The following is a 25,336-nucleotide window of genomic DNA, read 5'->3' as shown; positions in this document are numbered from 1 at the left end:
CGCCACCACACCCAGCTAATTTTTGTATTTTTAGTAGAGACAGGGTTCTGCCATGATGGTGAGACTGGTCCCAAACTCCTGACCTCAAGTGATCCACCTGCCTTGGCCTCCCAAAGTGCTGGGATTACAGGTATGAGCCACCGCGCCTGGCCAAAAATTTCTATTTTTATACTGAACTTAGTCCACATTTCCAAATGTGTGCAACATACAGCCTGCCAGCACCATGAACAACGCTCTGAACAGAAATTCTTCCACTTGGACCCTTTCCTTACTTTGGCTAAGCCTAACCACAAGGTCCAGGTACCTAGATGACATACACACTTCCCCTCCCTTTCTCCTCTGCAGTGCCATGCGCATTCACTCATGGCCTCCCTCTCTGTCTCCATCCTTCTGAGCCCATGTGCTCATTACCAGGACACTATAGTGGCTTCCTCCATGGCGTCTTGGCCTCTAGTCTTTCCTCACTTTCACCCAAGACTGCTACTGACAACTCCAGTCATCTCTGAACACCAGCTCATAAACCTTCAAAAGTTTCCTATTGCCTATCAAGAAAAGCTCCTTAGCCTGAAATATAGGGCTTCACAACATGATCCTAGCTTTATATTTTTTGTCACTTCCCTACTCTAATGTTCTCTACATTCTCTAAATGAAGTCTTCTATTTCCCCATACGTATCTTTGTTCAGTGTTCCCTGTACCCTCCAATACTGCTCATTTTTCAAAGCATCTCATTACTAAGATAATCTCTTGTGATTTTTCTTTCCTCCCATTGAAACTCAACAGCTTTGCTTCAAAGTTTCTCATGGCACTTGATTCCAGCTGCCTGGAACCCAGATTCCAAGAATGTTTCCAGACTCAGGCTGACTCAGATGCTGTTGGTCATGTAACCTCAGATTACCATGACCTGCAAAGAATTCCCATATCCCTCCTCCTCAAAAAACTCTCACACAAATGATGTCACACTCTTGCATGAGAGCCACTGACCCTGCTAGACTACAAGAACGTTTAATCTAGAAATGTTACACATTCCATTATTCACAAAGGAAGAATTTAACCACTGAAGTTAAAATCGATGAGATAATTAGGAAATCCTCAAGAAAAGAACCAATTAAATGTAGCCTCTTGCCAGTTGTATGGAAATCTTTTCCATACAGGAGGTAGTATAGTACACAGGTTAAGAACCCTGGCTAAGGAATGACATGGATCTGGGTGCAAATATTGCATCTCCCACTTACTAGTTGTATGCTGTTGCATAAATTTTTTTCTTTAATTCTCAGTTTCTTGATCTATAAAATGGCAATAATAGGATCTATATGTGGATTAAACGATATCATGTGTTTAAAGCACATAAACATTATAGGTAACACAATAGCCATTGGCTAAGCTTGTGTTATAATGGTCAGTATTAATTCAGCTTTTGAGGCATATTTAATTTTGTTCATGAATACGTATAATTGGCAGGTAGCTTTTTTAATATTTAATATTTAAAAGATTACCTTGGCCAGGTAATTTTGGTTCAAAGTATTCTTGCCTTTTTGGGGAGATTGGTGGGGTGGTGAGAGGCATGGGAAGAAGTGAGGAAGAGCCGTAATATAAAGTATAGTTTTTGGCATATTAAGTCTTTCTCACTAACTGTAAAGTTATATTTTTGTAGGATTTTCAAGGTTATTTTCCTGGCATTGTGCTTTCTCTCCATTATCTGAAGTTTCTCCTTTGACAAGAAGCAGAAAGAATGATAGAAGTAGAGATTTGGTATATTTTTCTCTCAATCTCATCTTCTTACTACTCACACATGCAGAGTCTGGAACAAGCCCCATATCTAAGAGTAATAAGAAGATGACTCCCACTTTAGGATGAGAAAATGGATACTCAAGGAGCTTGTCTAAGGTCATAGCCTTGACACAAAAGCAGAACTAGATCTCAAGGCCATGCCTTCTGAGTCTGAATCTGGCACTCTTTCTTTCTGTTCCACCAATCATTATACTTATTTGAAGGTAATCTTTTTTATTTATTCATTTTTATTTTTTATTTTATTTTTATTTTTATTTATTTATTTATTTTTTGAGATGGAGTTTCGTTCTTCTTGCCCAAGCTGGCGTACAATGGCGTGATCTCGGCTCACGGCAACCTCCACCTCCCGGGTTCAAGCAATTCTCCTGCCTCAGCCTCCTGAGTAGCTGGGATTACAGGCATGCACCAACATGCCTGGCTAATTTTGTACTTTTAGTAGAGATGGGGTTTCTCCACGTTGGTCAGGCTGGTCTCTAACTCCCGACCTCAGGTGATCCACCTGTCTCTGCCACTCAAAGTGCTGGGATTACAGGCGTGAGCCACCGCGCCCAGCCTACAAATTAAGGTCTTTGTAAGCTTCATCAGTGTACATATGTATGGCATTTTGTATTTTATTTAAAGATAATAAAAAATGGTAAAAAGTGTATATATGCATATTGGAGCTATTAAGCTATTGATTTTCATCCTGGATGAACTTCAAAAGCTTTTCCTTATTCAAAGCACAAAGTAGAAAAAACAAAACAGCACTGGTTTTTAAGTCTGTTTCTTAAACTCACGTATTTTTGGCTTGTCCAATCTGGAAGCACATTTGTCCCACCAATGCAGCAGACTGGTCCCCTAAACACTGAAAGTATAAATGACAATAAAGAACACTGACTAATACAATAGTATTAATTTCCTTTTTAGAAGAGCCATAGGATATATTTTTCATTTTTTATTTATCAAAGAATGAACTGTCTATTTCCTTGCATTTTCTCCATTTGGCCATTTTCCCCATTTGTTAATACCATTTGTTAATATATAAGATAATAGGTATGGGAAGGGAGAGTTAAAATTAATTTATTCAAAAGATTCTCAATGGCCCACAGTATGACATGTAAGAACAAGAATTAGCCAATTTTGCAACTTTTACTTGTTTCCCCTAGTTTAAAAAGAGGCACACTGATGAACTAAGAGGAGGAAAGCCATAACATGGAAAAGGGTGGGGATGGGGAGATACTCGGTGATGAAACTTACCCCAGATATTGGCACACCTTCCAAGGCCCCAGCTTTCTAATAAAATTTTAAAAAAGGATTATGAATAGTCACAAAATTTTGGCTCTAACATAACTGCAACAAGAGTGAACACAAGTAGCAATGTGCCAGAGGATGTGAGCAGACAAGACAAAGAAAGCATTTCGACTAAATGAATGATAAAGAGACAGATACTACAAGTATTCCTAGAATGACAGGAAGAGATGTGGCACTGGAGAATGAACATAAAACGTTAGACTGGGAGCCAGTAAATGAGGGCTCTACTCTTGGTTAGTTAGTTAGTATTAATCTACTAGGAGGCTGTTGAAACCTCTCAATACATCACATTATTTCTCTACAAAATGGAGATTGGGCTACGTGATTGCTCAAGTTCATTAGTACTTTGCTATTATTGCCATTATTAAGAAATGACTAATATATTCTTCCAATAGCTATCAAACCAGTATGAAACATATTTATTTTGCAAGGCCATATTTTAGCAACTTTTCTTTCTACTCAAGCTGCTCTAAACACAAGAGTGTTCAGGTATTGTATATTATTTGTTCATAGCAAACATCTTTCTTCAAATTTAGATAAGCAACAGTTAATTTATGTCATAAATACTGGTTTTTATTTTGATCATGATGGCCAGCATTCTAGGAAGAAAAATGAGATTTCAGTGGCTGATTGTAGACTTTACAACCTTAATTAAAAAAAAAGACACATTAACTCAAGGCAATATTTAATGATATTAAGGAATTAGGAGAACTAAGAAATAGGATCCCTGGCCGGGCACTGTGCCTCATGCCTGTAATCCCAGCACTTTGGGAGGCCGAGGTGGGAGGATCACCTGAGGTCAGGACTTGAAGACCAGCCTGGCCAACATGGTGAAACCCCATCTCCACAAAAATATCAAAATTAGCCGGGCATGATGGTGGGTACCTGTAATCCCAGCTACTCAGGAGGCTGAGGTGGGAGAATCACTTGAACCCAGGAGGCGGGGTTGCAGTGAGCCAAGATTGTGCCATTGCACTCCAGCCTGGGTGACAGAGTGAGCCTCCATCTCAAAAAAAAAAAAAAGTGTGTGTGTGTGTGTGTGTGTGTGTGTGTGTGTGTATATATATATATATAAAATCCCTGAAGTAGGGGTGATGTACTAGGATGAGCACCAAACTAAAGTTTTGGACCTCACTCCTTGGTCTGCCATGTATGAGCAAGTCTCCCAGGCTCTGGGAGCTTTAGATATCCCATCTGTTAAAGTGAGGGCAAGAATAGAATTCACCTCACATAGCTATGATAATGAAGAAATAATAGCATAAATGTAGAAACTCTTTACAAAATAGAAAATGTCCTCTAGATAGCTGGTATCACTTTATTTCTTTCATGTTTTCTGGTTAATTCAAAACCTGCTATTTTCTTTTCTTTTTTTTTTTTTTTTTTTTTTTTTTGAGATGGAGTTTCACTCTCATTGCCCAGGCTGGAGTGCAATGGCACCATCTTGGCTCACCGCAACCTCTGCCTCCCGGGTTCTTCAAGTGATTCTCCTGCCTCAGCCTCCCGAGTAGCTGGGAATACAGGCATGTGCCACCTCACCTGGCTAATTTCTTTTTTTTTTTTTTTGAGACGGAGTCTCCCTCTCGCCCAGGCTGGAGTGCAGTGGCGCGATCTCGGCTCACTGCAAGCTCCGCCTCCCAGGTTCATGCCATTCTCCTGCCTCGGCCTCCCAAGTAGCTGGGACTACAGGCACCCGCTACCAGGCCCGGCTAATTTTTTTGTATTTTTAGTAAAGACGGGGTTTCACCATGTTAGCCAGGATGGTCTGGATCTCCTGACCTTGTGATCCGCCCACCTCAGCCTCCCAAAGTGCTGGGATTACAGGCGTGAGCCACCGCGCCCGGCCGACGGCTAATTTTTTTGTATTTTTAGTAGAGACAGGGTTTCACCATGTTAGCCAGGATGGTCTCGATCTCCTGACCTCGTGATATGCCCGCCTCGGCCTCCCAAAGTGCTGGGATTACAGGCGTGAGCCACGGTGCCCAGCAAAACCTGCTATTTTCATTCACTGTATATATTCTTTGAAAATCTGAACCTGGATATTAAGTAAAGGGTAAATTTCATAAAAGGCTTAAAGTGAATCTATAGGAAACCTAGAGGCTATATATCTTGATATATTTAAGTATTACAAGAAGTCTTTGCTTATACTTGCAAAATTAACAAACTATCAACAGGATCTACAATGTGTGTTCAGGCATGTAAAGTGCTCTTTTTTCTTCAGAGGGAGGGACCTCTGATGCTCCTCCTGGAGCATCCTTGATGAAGCATGCAGAAAAAGTAACAGTGCATTTCCAACTAACTAGTCTGGAAAGGTGGTCAATATATCATTTAAAATAGACATTTCAAACTATATCTATCTAATTGCCCTATTATGGTAAAGCCCAAAGCACATCACAGTTGTACTTTATGAGAATATCAGAATCTCTCATTCCAGGAAACTACGTTAGTCTTTTATTTTAGAACATTACTCTTTAAAAACAAACAAGATTAAGTTTTTTTTTAAATTAAAATCTGACTAGAGCTCATAATAATTTGGAAGGTCACGGAAATTCTAGATATATATGTTTAGTAAATGGACTTCTGCTTGTCTAAAAATAAATGGAAGTGCACTGTATCTTTTCCAAATGAATGGGTACATAATTGGTGGGCAACCTACTCACCAGGCTATGAGAGATTTTCTATAGTCAGCAAGGGGGAAAAAGAAGGATAGAAGCATAATATTTTAAATACAAGAGAAAACTAGGCCAGTTCAATGTTTTTTTCCTAACCATCCTCTGAAACTATTTCTCAAGCATCGTTTCTTTTTCCTTGACCCAAGTCAGTTTGCAGACAGCCATGAAATGATCAAAGCATTTTTACTGTAGATAAGCAGTGACTATGGCTCCCTTAAGAAATTCTATGTTGCCTTAAAAAGCTTTATTATAAATGAAACAGTTAAAAATTCTTGCTCAAGCTTTATCCAGAGCACTTAGTGTTCATCTATATTATTATTAACTTTGTAAGTGAAGTTTCTCATATCTTTCACGAAATGTCTAAGCAATACTTTTTGTAATTTATCAGACTTATTCCTGAGTCATCATAAATTCCAGATTTTTGTGCTCAAACACCAGTGCAAATCCTCCTAGAGGTTTTCATTCCTGATGTTTAACCACAGACTCTTAATGATGCTAGGCACACTTTTGCTGAAGCTATGTCTTTACTGGATTTCAGTGAAATCAAAAGTAAAAATGTCCATTACAGAAACTAGTTTAATTAGCAATCCCAGATCAGAAACAGACTCTTTGCTTTCAGTTTCTTTGCCAAATTTTGCTCAGGCAGACAAAGAATCTAATATATAACGTAGCTTGGCCATAAAAAAGATTCAACGGGAAAAAGAACACTACTAAATATGCAGAGTCTCTCCGGTAAATTAAAAGCAGACACCACAGCTACCAAACAGTTATTTGGATTCAAAGAATAAATTGGCTCATGCCAACATCTAAAGTTAGAGTACCCCATCAATTCTTTAAAAATAATAATACTCAAAAACCAATTAAAGTTTATAAATGCAAATCCATTGATAAGGACTGTAAAGTTTTTAAGTTACAAAACATAACACAGTTGACTTTTGAATTATGAATAGTAAAGTTGTTTTCTAATAAAAAAACTTTCATTATTAGGTGGTTTTTTTTGTTTTTTTGTGTGTGTGTGTTTTTTGTTTGTTTGTTTGTTTTTTACCATTAGGCCATAGATCTCAGAAGAACTCCGGACATTTGGAAGAATTTCCATTGGAATTCCAAAAAATCTGAAAAACAAGAAGATTGGGTATTTAACACTGTTTTAAATAGACATCTAGAAACATTTATATGTATTTAAATGCAAAAAGCATAAATAACAATTAGAAATGGATGTTTTTGAGCATGGAGTAAGATAGCAATAAATACGTAAGCCAACAGAACATAGCTGTATTCTTAGATATTTAACATTCTAACTTTATGCAAGCCAATCAATAAAAATTAGAAAGCACACAGAAATCAAAGTACTTTTATAAAGGAACTTCCATTTTATAAAGGAAGTTATTCAAACTTCCGTGAAGAATAATTAATTTGGCCTGTTTATTATATATGCAATAATAGTCTCTCTTTAAAAAACACACAACATAGATTTGCATATTGTAGTTGAAATATCAACAGTTAAATTTTGGTGCTCTACTGACATCTGAAAATAGTAAGATTTCGGTTATAAATAGGTAGTGTATTGGGAAAACTATATTTAGAGCAAAATAGAACTTACTCGCAGAGTTGTTTATCCCATTCCAAAGAATGAATGTTGAAAAGCATAGTCCTACTTGCATTTGTTACATCTGTACAGTGGACACCTCCATTGACTCCTCCTGTCAAACTCTAGGCAGAGTAAAAAAGTCAGGTTAAATTTGTACTTATTTGCAATTTTATTTACACATTGTTAAGGATCATAATCAGCAGAGCACACAAAGCAAAGGAATGGAACATTACATTTTTTCCCTTCTTTTTTCTGTACTAAGTCTTTGAAATCTGGTGTATATTCCATGCTTACAGCAAACCTCAATTTGATCATATTTGAAGTGCTCAATAGCCAAATGTGGCTAGTGGCCACCTTATCAGCACAATTCCAGTTACTTGATGGATAAATAAAAAATCAGTTTTGTTTTCATCCTATTATGTTTAGAAAACTCAGAGTCTTATTAAATTCGGCAAGACGAAATAAATTGAAATATCTGCCTCATAAGGATTATTAGAGAATTGTGTGCTGTTGTTATCTCTTTGGTATTTTTTGTTGTTGCTGTTGTTGTTTAAATAACAATTCGCATCATGCTGTCTACACTCACCTAAGCATATATCCTGAAAGGAGAGTTTAAAACTTTTTTTCTCAGGTATACCCACATGCCTGAACTGAAGGCACCGCTGCCTTCCTTTACATGGAAGCAATAAGAGGTAGGAAAGGAACACAGGTCGATAAACAGCATCTAGTGGGATATAGCCAAAATGTGCTCCCTTGAGTCTCCTACAGCTCACAGTTTCTACATCTTGCCTTACTCTGGTTTGATGCAATTGTCAAAGGTACTCATTCAACTGTGATTGACACACGTGAAAATGGCTGGCCATGAACACAAAGCACATTCTGCCCTGGTCAAGCACATGGAGAGGTGAAGAAGGTGCCTCTTTCTGATATGGGTTCTGAAAGACCTGCTCTGTGGATCTGGCAAGTGAGAGTGGGGACAATATTTCCTTGACATTCCCTTGAATGTTGAAAAAGATCATTACATACTTACTGAAATATTTACAAATAAAATGAAATGTCTGGCATTTGTTTTAAAATTATCTGTGGGGAGAAAGAATATGTGAGTATAGTAGAAACAAGATTGGCCATAGGTTGATGATTGCTGTGTGTTCAGCTTAGGCAAAAAGATTCTAAATAGAAATTTCCAGTATGATTTAGTTTCATATTATGGATCGATTATACAAGAGACAGTTGTGTAATGTTGAAAGCAAAAGATAAAAGTACTCTAGGTATTTTATCCTGCTAAATAGTTATTGTGTCTAAGACATGGCTAGTGGGAAAGGAGTATATAACAGACAATAGGGAAAGGGTACCTAAATTACTGATCCTAAAGATGATAGATATTAGATAAAGTTTTGGTAATTATCCTTCATTTTCACTGAAGTAAGATAAGAAAAAATAAAGAGGAAGTAGGCAAAAATGCTTCTCGAATGGAAGCTGAAATGTTCTCCTGTTGCTTCTTCAGTGGTTTTTCATCATAATGCTGCTAATTGAAAAGTCTGACCTGCTAGTAGAAAACAATAGGCAAGGCAGTCTAGAAAAAATTTCTGAAAAAATTCTCTATATATCCATTATATTTAAACATACCCAAATAAGCCATGAATCAATAGTCCCAAAAAGAGCTCGTTTTTCTTCAACGGCCTTTTGAACTTTTCTCACATTGTCAAGGAGCCAACGAAGTTTCACTGCACTGAAGTAAGTGCTAAGTGGAAGGCCTGTCTTGGACTAAAACAGTTGTGAAGTTCAGTTAGCAAATGAAATGTTTAACAGTTTAAAACAAAACCACCAAACAAAAGAGCTCAACAAATCACAAAATATTCGAAGACCCTGAAGGCAATCCCATAGTATTATGAATAAAAATACTTTTCCTGTCTCATGGCACAGGAAAGCATGTTCATGAACAAAGATTAGGGTGACATGTTTATAGTTCAAAGGGCATCCACGTAGCAAGGTAAAGAGAAAATTAAATGACACAACATCCTGTAATTAGATAGTGACAATGTAGATGTTGATTTTTGCAATAAATTAGTATTGTATGTAGAACCTAGCCCAAAACTATGCTGTTTATTTTATATTCCATAAAAATGACATTTAAACTATTAAAAATCAGAGAGTATACCAAATCATAAACTAATGATCATAACCAGAAAACTTTTAAAACAATAAGACTTAATAATACATTTTACATATATACACACACATGTTCAAATAACATAACATGAAATTAGTAGACACTAAAGTAGAGCTCAAAGCTATGCCAAATTAAAGCAACACAGGGCCAGGTGTGGTGGCTCATGCCTGTAATCCCAACACTTTGGGAGGCTGAGGCAGGTGGATCACTTGAGGTCAGGAGTTCGAAACCAACCTGGCCAACATGGTGAAACCCCGTCTCTACTAAAAATATAAAAATTAGCTGGGCATGGTAGCGCACACCTGTAATCTCAGCTACTTGGGAAGCTGAGACAAGAGAATCACTTGAACCTGGGAGGCAGAGGTTGCAGTGAGTTGAGATCACGTCACTGCACTCCAGCCTGGATGACAGAGCGAGATTCTGTCTCAAAAAAAAAAAAAAAAATAAATAAATAAATAAATAAATAAATAAATAAAGCAACACAGAATTACTCTATCTAAAACAGCAGTTGCCTAAATTTAGTAAATATATTAAACAGAGGGAATGTGAACTGAAGAAAGATTAATGGGTAAAAATGAAACATGTATGTGCTTACCAATCTTCCTTGAGAATGGGTCAAACTCAACTCATTTGTGGTTAGTATATTAAACACTAAATGTATATAAAGGCTGATTAAAGTTAACTAGTTAAGAAAATATGCCAGGCGCAGTGGCTCACGCCTGTAATCCCAGCACTTTGGGAGGCCGAGGTGGGCGGATCACGAGGTCAGGAGATCGAGACCATCCTGGCTAACATGGTGAAACCCCGTCTCTACTAAAAATACAAAAAATTAGCTGGGAATGGTGGCGGGCGCCTGTAGTCCCAGCTACACAGGAGGCTGAGGCAGGAGAATGGCATGAACCAAGGAGGCGGAGCTTGCAGTGAGCCGAGATGGCGCCACTGCACTCCAGCCTGGGCGACAGAGCGAGACTGTCTCAAAAAAAAAAAGAAAAGAAAAAGAAAATACATATACAAAAATAATGCAACTATGTTTCCCCTCCCCATCTCTATTCTTATTTATCACCTAACTACAGAAAGTGATAACTTTTTCCCTCATATCTCATATGAGTATGGTTTTGTAAGAAAACTCAAACCAAAGGATTTAATACTTTAATGCAACCTGTAAATTAAAAATCTTAACTCAAGGTTTTCTAGCTTTCTTTAAAAAAAGAAAAATCAATGCACAAAAAGAAGGGAAGGAGGCCGGGCGCGGTGGCTCACGTCTATAATCCCAGCATTTTGGGAGGCTGAGGCGGGCAGATCACCTGAGGTCGGGAGTTTGAGGCCAGCCTGGCCAACATGGTGAAACCTTGCCTCCACTAAAAATAGAAAAAAAATTAGCCGGGCTTGGTGGTGCTTGCCTGTAATCTCAGCCACTGGGGAGGCTGAGGCAGGAGGATCATTTGAACCTGGGAGGCAGAGGTTGCAGTGAGCAGAGATTGTGCCACTGCACTCCAGCCTGGGCAACAGAGTGAGACCCTGTCTCGAAAAAAAAAAAAATGGAAGGAGATATTTTATGGAAATATTATTTACTTTGAAGGACCAAGGGTCATCCCAAAAGATGACCTGGGAAGATCTCACAAAGTCAATAGCGAGGTAGTACATAATATCTTATTTTCATGATGGGGGTAGAAAGTGTAAAAGTTGCCTAAAATGACATCGGAGAGAAAAGCATGCATCCCTCGAAGCAGAGTGCAGCTGCAGGTGAGGATGAGGACTGGGCAGGGTGATGAAGGGAACGGAATAGAAAATGATTTATTCAGGACAAGTCTGAAGTTATTGTGGGGGGACGGAATGGTCAGATCACTGCAATTAATGGGATTTCAACAATAGTTTTAAAAGAAAATGACACAAGCATCCCACTGACAAATAAAAAGGGGATAAACAACAACAACAAACAAAACACAAAAAACAAAAACAGAAAAAGGGAACTTCCTTTTAGATGCTAGAACTTGGCCTTGACCTTGCTAAAAAAATTCCTCGCCTATTTTAAAAATTCACTCTCCCTTCCTTTATGTGAAGAGGGATCTATATAAGGACTGAAAATTAGGCAGTTTTATTAGCCTTCTTCATATGAACAAAGTGGAAGAGGGGTTCAATAAAGGGCTAAAGTGTCTTTTATTTTCTCTCTCTCTGAATCCAGATGTTTAAAAACTCAAAAGCAGCCAGAACATTTTTTGATGGGCAGTAGAAAAAACAGGGATAGATTTGGAAAACATAGTTCAATTATAGAAAGCACCCCTCCCACCAGCACTTTGGGAGGCCGAAGTGGGTGGATCATGAGGTCAGGAGATAGAGACCATCCTGGCTAACACAGTGAAACCCCATCTCTACTAAAAATACAAAAAATTAGCCGGGCACGGTGGCACATGTCTGTAGTCCCAGCTACTCGGGAGGCTGAGGCAGGAGAATTGCTTGAACCCAGGAGGCAGAGGTTGCGGTGAGCTGAGATCGCACCATTGCACTCCAGCCTGGGCAACAAGAGTAAAACTCCGTCTCAAAAAAAAAAAAAGCACCCCTTGGGAAGTATGACTTAAGCCACTGGGACGCATTATAATCTCTTCCAGCCTGTCAATTTTGTGGTATCATTGTTCCAATCCACCACAAAGCAAGAAAGACGGGAAGGTAAAGACTTGAGTTGGCCTCAATTATCCGGGAAAAAGATTCTATAAATTGTATCAAGTAACTATTGTACCACAAGATGCTTCTTACTAGTGAAATCTGCAAACTTTTTTTAAAAAAAGAAACATTCTTATAGTATACTTCTGAAGAAATTCTTACCTTGACGAAGTTATTATTTCCTGGAATTCTTTTACTAAGACTCTCAACAGTAGACTGGGTTCTTAGATCAAGCCACACTATAGACCAAAATAAAATAATATACATGAAAAACTTCATTTAAAAAATAAGAACTTACTGAAATCACTATCAAGGATAAAAGACGGATTAGTTTCTATAAGGAAATTAAATGCTATAGCTTTTAAGAGATAGAAATTAGAAAATTAGAAATGAATGGGCATATTGTTAGATAAAAATAAATTTATGAGAGGATTTAAAGCTTTTATGCAAAATTACAGACCAAGTTAGGAGAATAATACAAACCTTAGAGTGCTTATTTTGTATTATTTTTATAGAAAAAACTACAAAAAATATTTGGAATATAGATTTTCTAAGCACACATGGGGCCAGAGAATATCTAAAAGCTAGGCAGGCTAGTTGGTAGCACAAAATGCAAAACCCAGGATCATCATACCATATATAAAGTGTGCATCTTAACAAACTAGGGAGCAATTTGTGACTAAGACAAAGTAGATAACTTGATTCTGTTATTAAAGAAACAAAAGATTCCGTCTGTTATGTATGAAATGCTTATTTACATTGAAATCTTTCCAAGTATGCTAGACCCGGAATCATTAGAATACTTTTAAAGGCACCATTCTTTCTCTCTGCTGGAGTATAAAAAAAAAAAAAAAATCTCCATTTTAACGGATCAACATTATCTTTACTAAGTAGCTATTATCTACTTTCTAACCCCCTGGTGGAAAGGATTTCTGTTTTGCTTCATGATAGTAGGCTTGAGGAAGAGGAAACATTAAATAGTACATAAAGTAATTGTGAAAGGCAGCCAATAGAATCAGCTGAGCTTTATTCGCCAGATTTAAGTTTTGTACTTAAACTTTGATAACTTTTAATCTATTTGTGGTCATTTGATATTTTTAGGACACTGACTACTCAGATACCTCCTGAAAAGACTCAGTTTTATAGTCTATTTAAAGGACTCCAGGGAAGACTATACAAGCTTGCCCACTACCACATATTTGAATGCTAGCAATCATTGTGTAGTTTGGTTAACTCTTCTATATTACTCCATTCTCTTCACTAAAAAGCAGTTATTTCCTGTAGTAAATTTTAATCAATTCTTTCTAATTACTTATGCTGTCATTTCCCTGGAGGGCCCTGCACTTCATTTTGACAGTGGCTACTTTCCACAAGATTTAAACTGGGGACTTCAGGCAAGATACTGGTTTCTGTAGGTGGGAAAAGCAGCAAGAAAAGACTCACCACAACCAAGAAAACAGGAGGGAAAAGAGAAAGACCATGAAAATATATGGCCTATGATAGATAACATCTGCATTTGCTGCCCAGTATCTACTCCTCCTGCATCTGTTGGGGAGAGGTATTTCGAATTCTTTTTAGGAAATCGGCCCACCCTCATCCTCAGCCATGTAGTGTGCCTGAGATTTGATCTTACTCGCAGCTCCAGGAATGGGTCTGGGCCCCAGTGACTGGATCAGGAGACAACATGTGGTCAAAGAGATTTGTGCTCAGTCTGCAAGAGTCCCTCTTCTCAGTTGACCTTGGCAGTGTGTGGCTTGGGCCTGCTGCCCTCATGAAGGGAGAGGTGAATATGCCACATCAGGAGCCATCCCAGAAAAGGCAGGCTTGAGGGGGATGCAGGTGATACTGTCTGAGTCTGGAATCAAACAGCACCTAAACTTAGCTACCGTCAGACTGCTGCTTCCATGAGCAAAAGAACTGCCCCCGCTTGAAACTTCATTTAGTTGAAATAGAATTTTCTATTATTTACACTGTGATTGATACAAGCCATTAGTGACATCATCATGGAGGTGGCAAGATCTCCCATGCCCAGGGAACAAGGGAAGTCTACTTTTACACAGTGGCAGTACTGTATGACTGTGACAAAAGTGGACCTTCCTTACAGGTAAACAATCCTAGCAGGTGTTACTGGCTTACAGAAATAACTAGAAAAAGTAGAAGAATTAGACAAGTTTTAAATCTATGATAGGTAAAATTAACAAGCACATCTCAATACTCAGTGTTTCAAAATAGAGTGAGCTATGAGTTTAAAAATGAATTTAGTGAGTTTTGATTACCTACTTTAAAAATTGACATAGGATGAATTAGAATGGAAAATATCAGAGTTCAGTGCACTGGGTAAGATAAATATTGATTTGTGAAACTTTTGTTTTAGTTATGTGGATTTGCTGAATCATTATGTAAAATGTAATTCTTACCAAGGGGCATGAACAAATACATTTGAAAGCCACTGCTCTAGGCTTTTTTGGTTAATGACTTAAAATATTCTAGACCAGTGTTTTTTCATATTTTAATGGACATAATATTCACAAGGGAGCTTAAAGATGGGCTCCATCCCCATAAATTCTAGGATAGTAGTTCTGGGAATGAGGCCCAGAAATCTGACTTTTAAATAGGTACCCCATTTTGAGAAACACTGCTAGACTTCACAGCAGTGGTTCTTTCCTATAAAGCATACCAGGACTACCTGGAAAACCTTAAAATTCAGGCCCTACCTTGCATGATTCTGGTTGCAGGTCTAGGCAAGGCCTGAGCTCTGAGCCTCTGTACTTTTGTTACAAGTGTCTCAAGTAATTCAGTATAATACTAAAACATGAGAACCTCTTTTCTTTCTCTCTCTCCGCTCTCTCTCTCTTTTTTTTTTTTTTTTGAGACAGAGTCTCTTTCTGTCGCCCAGTCTGGAGTGCAGTGATGCGATCGCGGCTCACCGCAGCCTCCGCCTCCCGGGAGAAACTCTTTTCATCTTTTCAAGAGCATGTTCTTTAAAATAGTAGTTGTGTTCCAATTATATGTTAAAAAAAATCTAAAGAAACCCCCCGATAATCAGATGGTTCCCCAAGTCCCAGTGTCCCTGTGATTCTATTGCTCCTTGGCAAGGACCACTTAGGCACTTTATTCCTCACTTGAAAGTTTGCAGCTATGACTGACAATAGTGGTAAACACAGAGTTAAATCCTCACCACAAAGAATCAAAACACTGGATGTGAAATCAGGGAGACCAAAATTCAATGTTTGGCTTTGCCACCAATAAGCTATGTGACTTAGGCAACTCATTTTACCCTTCTTGGTCTGGATTCTCGAAATATAAAACAAGGAGGCTGGACTAGATGGTCTCTAAAGTCTTTCTCCTTCCACTGTTCCACGATCATAGAAACCTGTCATAATAATTACTGTGTTTTTATAGACAGACATTAAGGCAGTTAGAATACATGGAATGCATTAGTAAAACTGCCAAAGAGAAAAATATCAGTGGTTGGTACACTACCAAGCAATTCACAAATGCTCAAAATTAATTAAATTAAGAACAAAAAAATTAGAAAACTCATTAAAGAAGCTAAGATGGCAGAATTAGATTTGCAGAGAGACCAAAAGCCAAAGAGAAGACTCCCAAGCTGGAGGACCAAGCCCCTTGTGTAGGTAATCTCTGAGAATAATCAAAAGGAATGACAGATCCAGATCTGGCAGCAGAAGTCAATTTCCCCCAACATATAGGACTTGGGAGGCTGGGAAGTGAGCAATAGCCAGAGTACCAATACCTGAGGAAGTACCAGGAGCTGGAACTGAAGAGCCAGAGGGAACAACGGCAACTGGAACTGAAGGGCCAGGAGAAACTGGAGCAGCTGGAGCATTAGAAGAAATAAGGGCAATTCATGCTAGAGATGGCCAGGTTCAAGGTCTCTTGTTGACCATTTAGGAAATGGTAGATCACTTGGGCAAGTTCATCAGAATGAACATTTTTTCTACACATTGGTGTAGAAAAAGAAAAGGAAGAGGAGGCAGGGAGCAGAAAGGGAAAAAAGGAAGTCCAGTATGAATCTCTGATTCAATAATATTTCCATTTGGATGAAGACCAGGTAAATACCTGCTTCTTGTTTAGGATGACTCTTCTCTATCTGGCAACATATAGGCATCCTAATTAGAAAAGTGGCTCAGGTTGTAATTGACTACTCATTCAACCACTAAATTGAAATGATGGATGATGTACTGAGGGAGCACAATCCTAGAGGATGTTAGAAAGGAATGGCAAGGAGCATGCTACAGTCTGTGTTGTGGCCATCTACACTAAGACATGAAAGGGCTGCTTTGGGAAGGCAGGTCCCCAAGAAAGCACTTTCCTGGTAAGATAGCTGGGAGTAAAGGGCACCTCCACAGAAGGGGGCAACGTGTCTAGAGGGAACAGGGGATTGCAAACTTCCAAAGTAATTAGGAAAAAAATAGAAGGAAAATTGATGCTAGGGAGTCCAGAACACTAGACAGCCCACTTCTAGAAGGTATGTCCCTCCCTTTATCTACACCAAGTAAAGCAGAATTAAATGGTCAAGCCCATCAAATAAGTAAGTTAATAAAAATAACTTGGATGATCTGAACTTATTTGTATTAAATAAAGTCACATCCAATCTGTCTGGTAGATTTAGTTTGTTCTGGAAAAAAAAAGTTTGAAGAGTGAAAATAAATGTAGTTGCCTCAATCCCCATGGGCTAGAGTTAGTGACATAGTAACAAACAGTACAGAGGAATAAATTATTTTTTAAATATTTAGAATAATAAAACCTCATAACTTTCCAGTTTTTCGTTAGTCATGACAATAGAAGGAAAAACAAAACAAAGTAAAAAAAAAACCCACTAAAATCATCTAGCTGTTTCCAGTTGACTAGAAACAAAGGCAAATAATAAATCTTCTCTGAGATGGTCTGTCATGAGCTGCTAGGGTGATAGGAAGTGAGGTGAAGGTGAGGCTCCAGGTTACAGAACGCATCCTAAGCACAGACTGCTGACAGTTATACGAAGTGTTATTGGGTTGTTTCTCCCACAAGAGATATGATAGTAAAACAGATTTAGTTATGGCATTTTACTATTTGTCAAAAGCTAAGCTATTAATTAAGCTGGGTAAGTGGTCATTTGCAAGGTGGAAGAGACTATATTGATGGCTGCCCCTCACCTGATGACATTCTCAGAAACAGGTGGGGCCAAAAGTAAAACAGAGTTGGGAAGGAAAGATTGATTTACATATATGCCAAAAGGCGGGGGCTGAAGCCAATTTCAGCTCTTGGGTATAAAATGCCAAAATATCAATGACTGACTTGAGTGTGGGTGATCCCAGGTAGGCTCTGCATTTCCCCTAGGAACACCTGTCATGTATAAACCAATCATTTCATCTGGTATTACTGGATGAAAAAGGCTATCAGCCAATTCAGAACAGTGGCCCTAGCTAACAATTACTGAAGCCTTATAGTCCGTCAGGCCCTGGCTTAAGTATCCTACATGGATTAACTCACTGATCTACACCTCAAGTCTATAAGGTCTACGCTTTTCATCTCCCCAGTTTACCTGTTAAGGGAACAGGCACAGAATGGTAGGAAGTGGAAAAGCTAGGATCTGAACCCAGAACCTGAATCTAGAATTAAACCTCTAGGTAGGTATAGCCATGATGACATCATAGTCTTAATGGGATAAAAATAATTATTAAAGATTGGAGAACTCAAAGTTGAAAACTAAGTCAGTTTCTTTTTATTTGGCCAGATTTGAATAATTCAATCACTGCAAAATAAATACAGCAGTATTTCTTTACCCAGGATTGAGGGAGATGTAAGGTTTTCAAAGAATCCTGTAATAATGGAATTTTTTTAATGGAAAATAAGTGGATCTTAATAAAGCTGAAAATTCTAGATTTTACAAAAGCGAAAAACCTTCTCCCACAAAGAACCAATTAAAAAAAATACTTTATTGTTTAAAGTTAAGTGTGCTTAGGTGTTTTAGGTGGTTTGTCATCTATGGTTTTCTTTTCTGCTGATTCTTTGAAACATAAGCCAGTTTCAGAAAAGATAAAAGGATTGAGCTCAAGGTTCAGATCTCAACTCATGATCACATAGGTTTAATAATTGGCCCAGTATTAACCAGTATGTTTAAAAAATGTAAAAACGATAACCAATCTTTAAAATTGCAACACTCTGCATAAAGAGTTATGTGTGCCATTGGGAACTTTAAATACAACATCTTAGAAAAAAATGTTTGCACTACCATTTAAATATAGAAAAATGTTTCAGGGACAACGAAATATTTTTTGTGGGCGGTTTTCTTTAATATCCTAAAAGTGTTAAGCCAGGGACTCTTGCCTTGCTGGATTAGTCCCTACTGTGAATGCTTTTTTTTTTTTTGAGATGGAGTTTTGCTCTTGTTGCCCAGGTTGGAGTGCAATGGCGCCATCTCAGCTCACTGCAACCTCTGCCTCCCGGATTCAAGCAATTCTCCTGCCTCAGCCTCCAGAGTAAGTGGGATTACAGGCATGCGCTACCACGCCCAGCTAATTTTTTGTATTTTTAGTAGAGACGGGGTTTCTCCATGTTGGTCAGGCTGGTCTCAAACTCCCGACCTCAGGTGATCCGCCCACCTGGACATCCCAAAGTGTTGGGATTATAGGTGTAAGCCACCACGCCTGGCCTATGAATGGTATTTTTATATTAAATCAAGAATTGTGCTCTACAGAAAGCTACCAGAGTGAGGGTCATATTGCTCTATACTTACCATGCATACCAATCAACTGCAGTGGTGAGTGAGCAAACTTGGCCAATTACGGGGAAATACAGCTAGGCCATTCTAGTTCGGACAGAACATTTCCCTGGTAGCATCAGTAGAATGTGTGTGTAAACATACTAAACATCACTGATTCAAGCCTTCTCCCGCTTCACATTTTAACTACTTGGGTAGTTTTGTGCTTCTTGGTCAGTTTAGTCTGTGGCTTATTTACTTTTTCAATAATAGTTAGAAGACAACCAGTTATGTAGACCATTAATAAAAGCTGCTTTTGGAAGGAAAAGGCTTAGAAAAATGGGTGGGTAGAGGAAACCCCGTGGAAGGGAATATTGAAGATAATGCTAAAAGGGAGAGCGAGAAGTACCAGGAAGACTAGGGCAACTGAAGAGAGGCAAGAGAAGCCCAAGGCCCGCTTCGGTTCCAGGGCCACAAAGCTCTTGCTGATCCACCAATGAGGTCATTATTGTAAATGCCTGCATCATGGCACAGTGGCTGGAAAGCAGTGATGCAAAGTAACACTTCCCCATTTTAGATATCACATTAATGTTTACCTTATTAATCACATAATTAACAGATAAATTCTAAAAATATATAGAACTTGTAAATTAGGCCATCTCTTCCTCAACGGACCCATTTAAATTTTTTTCTGTTTATAATTGTATCTGATAGAAAAGATGTCAATAAACAAACACACCTTTATTGCAAGCAAAAACAAATAGCCCTTCTCAGTCTTTACCTTCATCAAGCCTATGCCGTGGCCACCATTGATATCCTGAAGTTCTCCTATCTTGGTTTTTCTGTTACTGTAGTGGGGGTGAGTGAATTATTGCTTATCAAGTGTCCCTGAGCCATAAAGAAAGGAGGCCACATAGAAGTTTTTAAAAAGGGAAACATAAGGTGCTCCTCTCATATGCTTGTTTGTAATAAATATTGCTCATCTGGCCGGGTATGGTGGCTCGCACCTGTAATCCCAGCACTTTGGGAGGCCAAGATGGGAGGATCACTTGAGGCCAGGAATTCAAGACCAGCCTACTCAACACAGCGAGACCCTATCTCTATTTAAAATGTATATATTGATATACAGCTATATATATATGCATATATCATCTGTTGTATAATTTAGTAAGACAGAAATAAAGAGGAGAAGGACAGGCCTAGAGTTACAGAGATTTACAAGAGACATAGACAACGAAGGAAGAAAGCATACAAAGAGAATGCTATGGACTGAATGTATGTGTCTCTTCCAAATTCATATGTTAAAATCTTAACCCCTAATATGATGGTATTAAAGATGGGACCTTTGAGAGATAAATTAGGCCATGAGGGTGGAGCCCTCATTAATGAGATCAGTACCCTCATAAAAAGAGAGAGCTTACTTTCTTTTTATCACTGTCTGCCATATGAGGATGAGAAGACAGTCATCTGCAAACCAGGAAGAAGGTCCTCACTAGACACCAGATGGGTAAGCACCTTGATCTTGAACTTCTAGCTTCCAGAAATGTGAGAAATAAATTTCTAATCTATAAGCCACCCAGTCTATGATATTTTTGTTAAAGCAGCCTGAACTGAGACAGAGAAAAAAGTATAAAACCTAGAGTGTGATATAAACAAAGCAAAAGAAGTTCAGAGACAAACATACGTGAAAATCTCATTGTTTCCATCCATCCTACCTTGTGTTGCTTTAGAATAAAACTGCTAAAGATTTAATATTATGTTGATATTTTCAACTCAAGACCTACATGGAGATATGACACTTCAGTGTTTTCCTGGATGAAATAAAACTGGAGGCAGAATCTACCCTTGTCATTTCTTAGTGGCTCTCTTCCTTTCCTATTTCCCTTTCTCCTTCTAGCTTCCAACTCCTATCCTTAGTTTCTGTGGCAGAAAGGCAAGTACAAAGTCTTCCTGGTTTGTCACTATGCCAAGGGTTATCACAAAACCTAGAACACAGAAAGGCACCTATTCTTTCATTGAATTAATTTTATATTAATTACTATAGTGAGTTCATCCATAATAAATTGAGATTATCACATTTATGTTATCAATTTTCAAGTCTACATTTGGAACCATCTAATTTCTCATTGCCCAGAAATTAGCTTCTATTACAAGTTCAATACTTACCTTGTCGAAAACAAGGCCATTTTTTCTCTCAGGTTGGTACCCCCTAAATATTATTTAATTTCCTTCTGTTCTCTCAGGCTGAAAATCTCACAGGCCTGCTTTATTTTTTCCCCCCTCCTTATGCCCTATCCAATGTATAAACAATAAAATTTTTGTTGTTTATAAATAATCCAATCTAGGGTATTTTGTTATAGTAGCCTGAATGGACTAAGAGAATGGGTTAGCTGCCTAGTGTATCAAGTCTACGCTACTCTGCATAGCTTTTGGTGACCTCTATATCCTCACCAACTCCTAGTATATTTCACTTTCATTTCTTAATTTTTTCACTGGATATAGAACTGTATGTGGAAGTTACTTTCTTTGAGTACTTTAAAGGTTTCATTCCATTGCATTCTGACTTCCTTTGTTTCCATTGATAACTTAGCTGAAAGTCTTAGGGTCACTCTTTTGAAGGTTATATATCTTTTTTCCTCAGCTACTTCAAAACTTTATATCTTCATATCCCAGCGTAAGTATGGTCTTCTGTATATTTATCTTGCCTAGGGATTATAGTGCTTATTGAATCTACAGCTTGCTATCTTTCACCGGTTTTGAAAAACTTTCTCCGATTAGCTGTCAAATGTTATTTCTGCCTCGTTTTTTCTCATTCCTTTCCTTCTGGAAGTCCAATTACAAATATATTAAACTTCTTCACCTTTTCCCATATTTCTCTTACATTCTTTTGTGCCTTTTCTAAACTTTTGTTTCTCTATGCTTCAGTCTAAATATTTTGCTCTCTCTCCCAGTTCTGATTTATCTTCCAGCTCACAAATTCATCTTCAGCTATGTCTCCTCTGATGGTAAAACCCCATCAATTGAGTTCTTAATACAGTTTTAGAATGTCCATTTAAACTGGACTTCAATTCTTTGCCAAGATTATCAATCTCAATCTTGTCAATTAATTCCCTGAACATATTAATTATGGCTATTTTAAAGTCTAAAAACTCTAACATCTGAATTTCTTGAGTCTGTTTCTAATGTCACTTGTTTCTGTTGCTTTTCAGTCATGTTTTGTTTTGTATGCATGGTTTCTTTTTAATAGAAAACTAGATAATGCATATGAAAAATTCTAGAGATTATGTGAGGCTCTAGATGATTTTGTCTTCCTCCAGAAAGGATTTACTTTTATTTCTGAAAGGAAGTTAGGCCACTAGCATTAGCAATCTCAGATCATCTTAATCCAATTAGTGTTAAAGATCATTTGAATCTGGGCTTCAATTCCTGTGAGGGTTGGTTTATTTTCAGTTTACCTCACTTCCAGGATTTGACCTTTCACAGTTCCAGTCCAAAGTTTGGGATTTTACCAACACTCATCCCCACCCTTGGCAGCCCTTGACTTCACCTTTTGCTTCCTTATCTTTATGGACCTGCAAAAGTGTGGCTTAGCCTGTGAGATACTCCTTTGGGAACCTACCGATATCTCCAGGAGATAAGCAACACCAAATGCTAGGCTTATGTCTCTGGGCTTTCCTTCTGTCCTCACTGCCTTGGTAGCCTTCCAGTTCTTCAGAATTTTATTTCATTTTCATCCAGCTTTTCTGGCTGTTCTCAGCATACTGGTGTGTTTGAAACAACCCATTCCACCATCATGGGATGGCTAAACTCTCCTTTATCATCTGTTTTGCCTCAAGCTGCCCCGTGTTTTAAGTCTACACTACACTGCATGGCTTTCAGCCCCCTCTATATCCTTACCAACCCCTGTCTACCCAAATTAGAACACAAGCTTTAAGGTTGGAGACTGTTCATGCTTAAACTGTGGCTTTACTCTACTTATAGCTACATGCCATTGGACAAGTTATAGAGCTTTTCCACAATTAATTTATAAAATAGGGGTAGTAAAATCTGTTTCACAGGGTCAGTGAGATTAAATAATATGGGTAAAATACTTAGCACAATCCCAAAGTAATAGCAGTTAGCACTTACTGAGTATTATTATCACTGCTAGTTCTACTAAAAAAAAAAAAAAAAAAAAAAATGAGTCAACCTATGCATGAAACTCATCCATTTCTTTACTCTGGCAAAATACGTGTACACATTTTCACCTTCACAGCTTGTTCACATTATTCCTCAATTTTCTCTTTTCCTAATGCAATCCAATATACGCTTCGCTTCAAGGCCCAAGTGAAGTTCAACCTCCACTGTGAAAAGTATGCTAAAATTTCAAAATCCATACTGATATGTACTTGCTCTAAGTCCTATTCAACTTATCAACACGATTTATCAACTATTCCCTACTTTTGTTTTATGGATTGTTCCCTAATCTAGTTTTCTGTTTCCAAAACTAGATTATAAAGTGCTTAAAAAAACAGCCAATATAATTTGTATCCTTTATAGTACCCAGGATAACATCAAACATGTAAGAGGTTCTCAAAACATGTATGTGGCTCAGGATAGAAGAAAAGAATTCCTCATATCCTATGAACATTTGAATTAATACTGCAAAGCACGTAGAATGGGGGAGGGGTGCAGAGGGACACACGCAGAAGAGAAGGAAATAACTAAATAAGCACATCACAGAAAGATTTTCTAGTAAAACATTTACTTAAATCTTTACTGTAAGCATAACTTCAGCTTACCTAGTTGCATTATTTGAAAAATAACAATTCAAAGTCCAAAGTTCCATTTCCACAATTCAAAGTCCAAAGCTCCATTTCCACAATTCAATGTTTAGAATTTAACTGGAACTGGCCGGGAGTGCCAAGGTTGGCAGATCACCTGAGGTCGGGAGTTTGAGACCAGTCCAGCCAACATGGTGAAACCCTGTCTCTACTGAAAATACAAAAATTAGTCGGGCATGATGGTGCACACCTATAATCCCAGCTACTTGGGAGGCTGAGGCACGAAAATCACTTGAACCCGGGAGATAGAGTGAGTCGAGATTGCACCACTGCACTCCTGCCTGAGTGAAAGAGAAGACTCTGTCTCAAAAAAAGAAAAAAAAAAAAAAGCTCAGAATTTAACTGGAACTTTCTGGTTTGCCTGAGTAGGCTCTTCCTTTCATTAAGAAAACAAAAGAAAGTAAAACCTTAACTAGTTCAGGAAGTTAGCTAACATTGATCTATCAAAGGATACTCTCTTAAATACTAGTCATTAAATTGTCTTATACTCAAAATGAATTATTCATGAGAATGAGAACAAAATAAACATTTAAAAGATGTACTTCTGGCTGGGCGTGGTGGCTCATGCCTGCAATCCCAGCACTTTGGGAGGCTAAGATGGGTGGATTACCCCATCTCTACTAAAAATACAAAAAAAAAAAAAAAAAATTGCTGGGCGTGGTGGTGGGCGCCTGTGATCCCAGCTACTGGGGAGGGTGAGGGAGGAGAAGGGCTTGAACCCAGGAGGTGGAGGTTGCAGTGAGCCGAGATTGTGCCATTGCACCCCAGCCTGGGCAACAGCAAGACTGTCTCAAAAAAAAACAGAAAAAAAAAAACAAAAAAACACAGAAAAAGATGTACTAAAAGGATCTTTAGTTGTAATTCTTTCAAATTTTTTGAGAATTTTTTATCATAAATACAGAAAACATACTAAATGCTTTCTTATAATACAATAACATTAAATACTTTAACTTTTAATAAAGATTATTCCCCCAAAATTATCCCCTCTCTGATCATTTGATTCCACTCCCCATCCCACAACTTAGTATTTTATTGATAAAAAATTGTGCTTTGCTATCTGACACAATGAAGTCTTTTAGTGATTGTAATTTAGAACAAAATTTTCCTTTTAGGAAGTGGTAGTATCATTCGGTGTTCAACAACTGTCATGCTAATAATGATGCTAAAATATACTCAGGATCATTTACACCTAATAAGTTGTGATACCTAAAAGTGGTATATTTGAGATTTGGGGTTTTTTAATCCCTGCTCAAATAGCCACATTTGTAGCAGAAGCAGCTAAAATTCCAGTATTCTATTTTTATAACCTTAGAAGAATAATTCAAATTCCTAGATGGAAAGACAAACACACAAGTACTTTATAGAAAAATGACTGTGAACATACGTAATTTTAATTTTTTGAGGGTAAGGAGGTAAGATCTCTTTTAGATGTCACAAACAGCAGGGGTTATAAAACAATTTAGCAAACATTCACTCATTTGTAAGACAATCAGCAAGAGGAGAGAGCATGGGAGAGTTAATTCAATATGTGAATATGTATGATCCAAAAATGGTAAATATACAACAGTTAATTTCTTAGCAGACTCTTCTGCCCATCCCATCAATATTATAGGCACCATGACTGCATGTGTTTTTTTTTTTTTCTT

General features: G+C 37.9%; 1 protein-coding gene across 1 annotated transcript in view; it reads right to left on the bottom strand.

The window, feature by feature from the left end:
* GK (glycerol kinase) overlaps window positions 1-25,336 on the bottom strand; it is an 81,171-nt gene that overhangs the window by 29,937 nt on the left and 25,898 nt on the right. The window contains exons 4-10 of the mRNA XM_058441302.1: window positions 12,327-12,415; window positions 8,963-9,100; window positions 7,349-7,458; window positions 6,794-6,860; window positions 5,737-5,754; window positions 3,026-3,061; window positions 2,566-2,633 (exon numbers count right to left, since the gene is read on the bottom strand). Coding sequence (XP_058297285.1) covers window positions 2,566-2,633; window positions 3,026-3,061; window positions 5,737-5,754; window positions 6,794-6,860; window positions 7,349-7,458; window positions 8,963-9,100; window positions 12,327-12,415 — 526 coding nt within the window. The remainder of the gene's footprint in view (window positions 1-2,565; window positions 2,634-3,025; window positions 3,062-5,736; window positions 5,755-6,793; window positions 6,861-7,348; window positions 7,459-8,962; window positions 9,101-12,326; window positions 12,416-25,336) is intronic.

This window comes from Hylobates moloch, unplaced genomic scaffold, assembly GCF_009828535.3.
Source record: "Hylobates moloch isolate HMO894 unplaced genomic scaffold, HMol_V3 SCAFFOLD_7, whole genome shotgun sequence".
Classification (NCBI taxonomy): Eukaryota; Metazoa; Chordata; class Mammalia; order Primates; family Hylobatidae; genus Hylobates; species Hylobates moloch.
Note: the sequence above shows the minus strand (reverse complement) of the source record. Positions and strands in the feature narration are given on the sequence as shown.